This window comes from Eimeria mitis, genomic scaffold, assembly GCF_000499745.2.
Source record: "Eimeria mitis Houghton genomic scaffold, Emh_scaff1071, whole genome shotgun sequence".
Classification (NCBI taxonomy): Eukaryota; Apicomplexa; class Conoidasida; order Eucoccidiorida; family Eimeriidae; genus Eimeria; species Eimeria mitis.
This window is the reverse complement of record NW_013567429.1, coordinates 11,475-11,957: the sequence shown is the minus strand read 5'-3', so window position 1 is coordinate 11,957 and position 483 is coordinate 11,475. Positions and strand designations below refer to the sequence as shown.

General features: G+C 44.9%; 1 protein-coding gene across 1 annotated transcript in view; it reads left to right on the top strand.

Moving 5' to 3' along the window:
• Window positions 1-178: 178 nt before the first annotated feature.
• EMH_0028810 (uncharacterized protein) overlaps window positions 179-483 on the top strand; it is a gene marked incomplete at both ends in the record, with an annotated part of 2,173 nt that continues 1,868 nt past the window's right edge. Inside the window, one exon of the mRNA XM_013494204.1 lies at window positions 179-300. Coding sequence (XP_013349658.1) covers window positions 179-300 — 122 coding nt within the window. The remainder of the gene's footprint in view (window positions 301-483) is intronic.

Sequence of the window (483 nt, the reverse complement as noted above, 5' to 3'; positions counted from 1 at the left end):
AATACTGGGAATATGCATAGGGTTTAGTGGATGCAATGATTCATTCATATAACAAACAACTTAAAAAAAACTGAGATGCTGTTCTGTTGACTATGCGGCTACTGTTGCTGCTGCTGTTGTGGCTGGTGCTGTTGCTGATGCTGCACCTGTTGTTGTGCGTGTTGCTGTTGCTCTGCAGATGGCGCGGATGGGGGGAATGTGGATGCAAATGAAGTGTACGGATATGATCGTTGATTTGGAGTCGAAGGAGGAGTATGCATCGTCGCTTTACTTGCGGGGTTATGCTCTAGGCACCTACAGGTAGAGTATTTGTTTCCCTGTTTATCTTTTTGTTCCGTTTCTCTCTGCCACTTGTTCTGGCTCTCCCTGTGTCCCTTACTATTTTGATGGAGTCCCGCTCTTTATATTACTTCAGCCTTCACCGATAGCAACTTTTTCTATCTAATCATTTGCCCCTTTGCCTGCTCCACTCTACAACTGTAT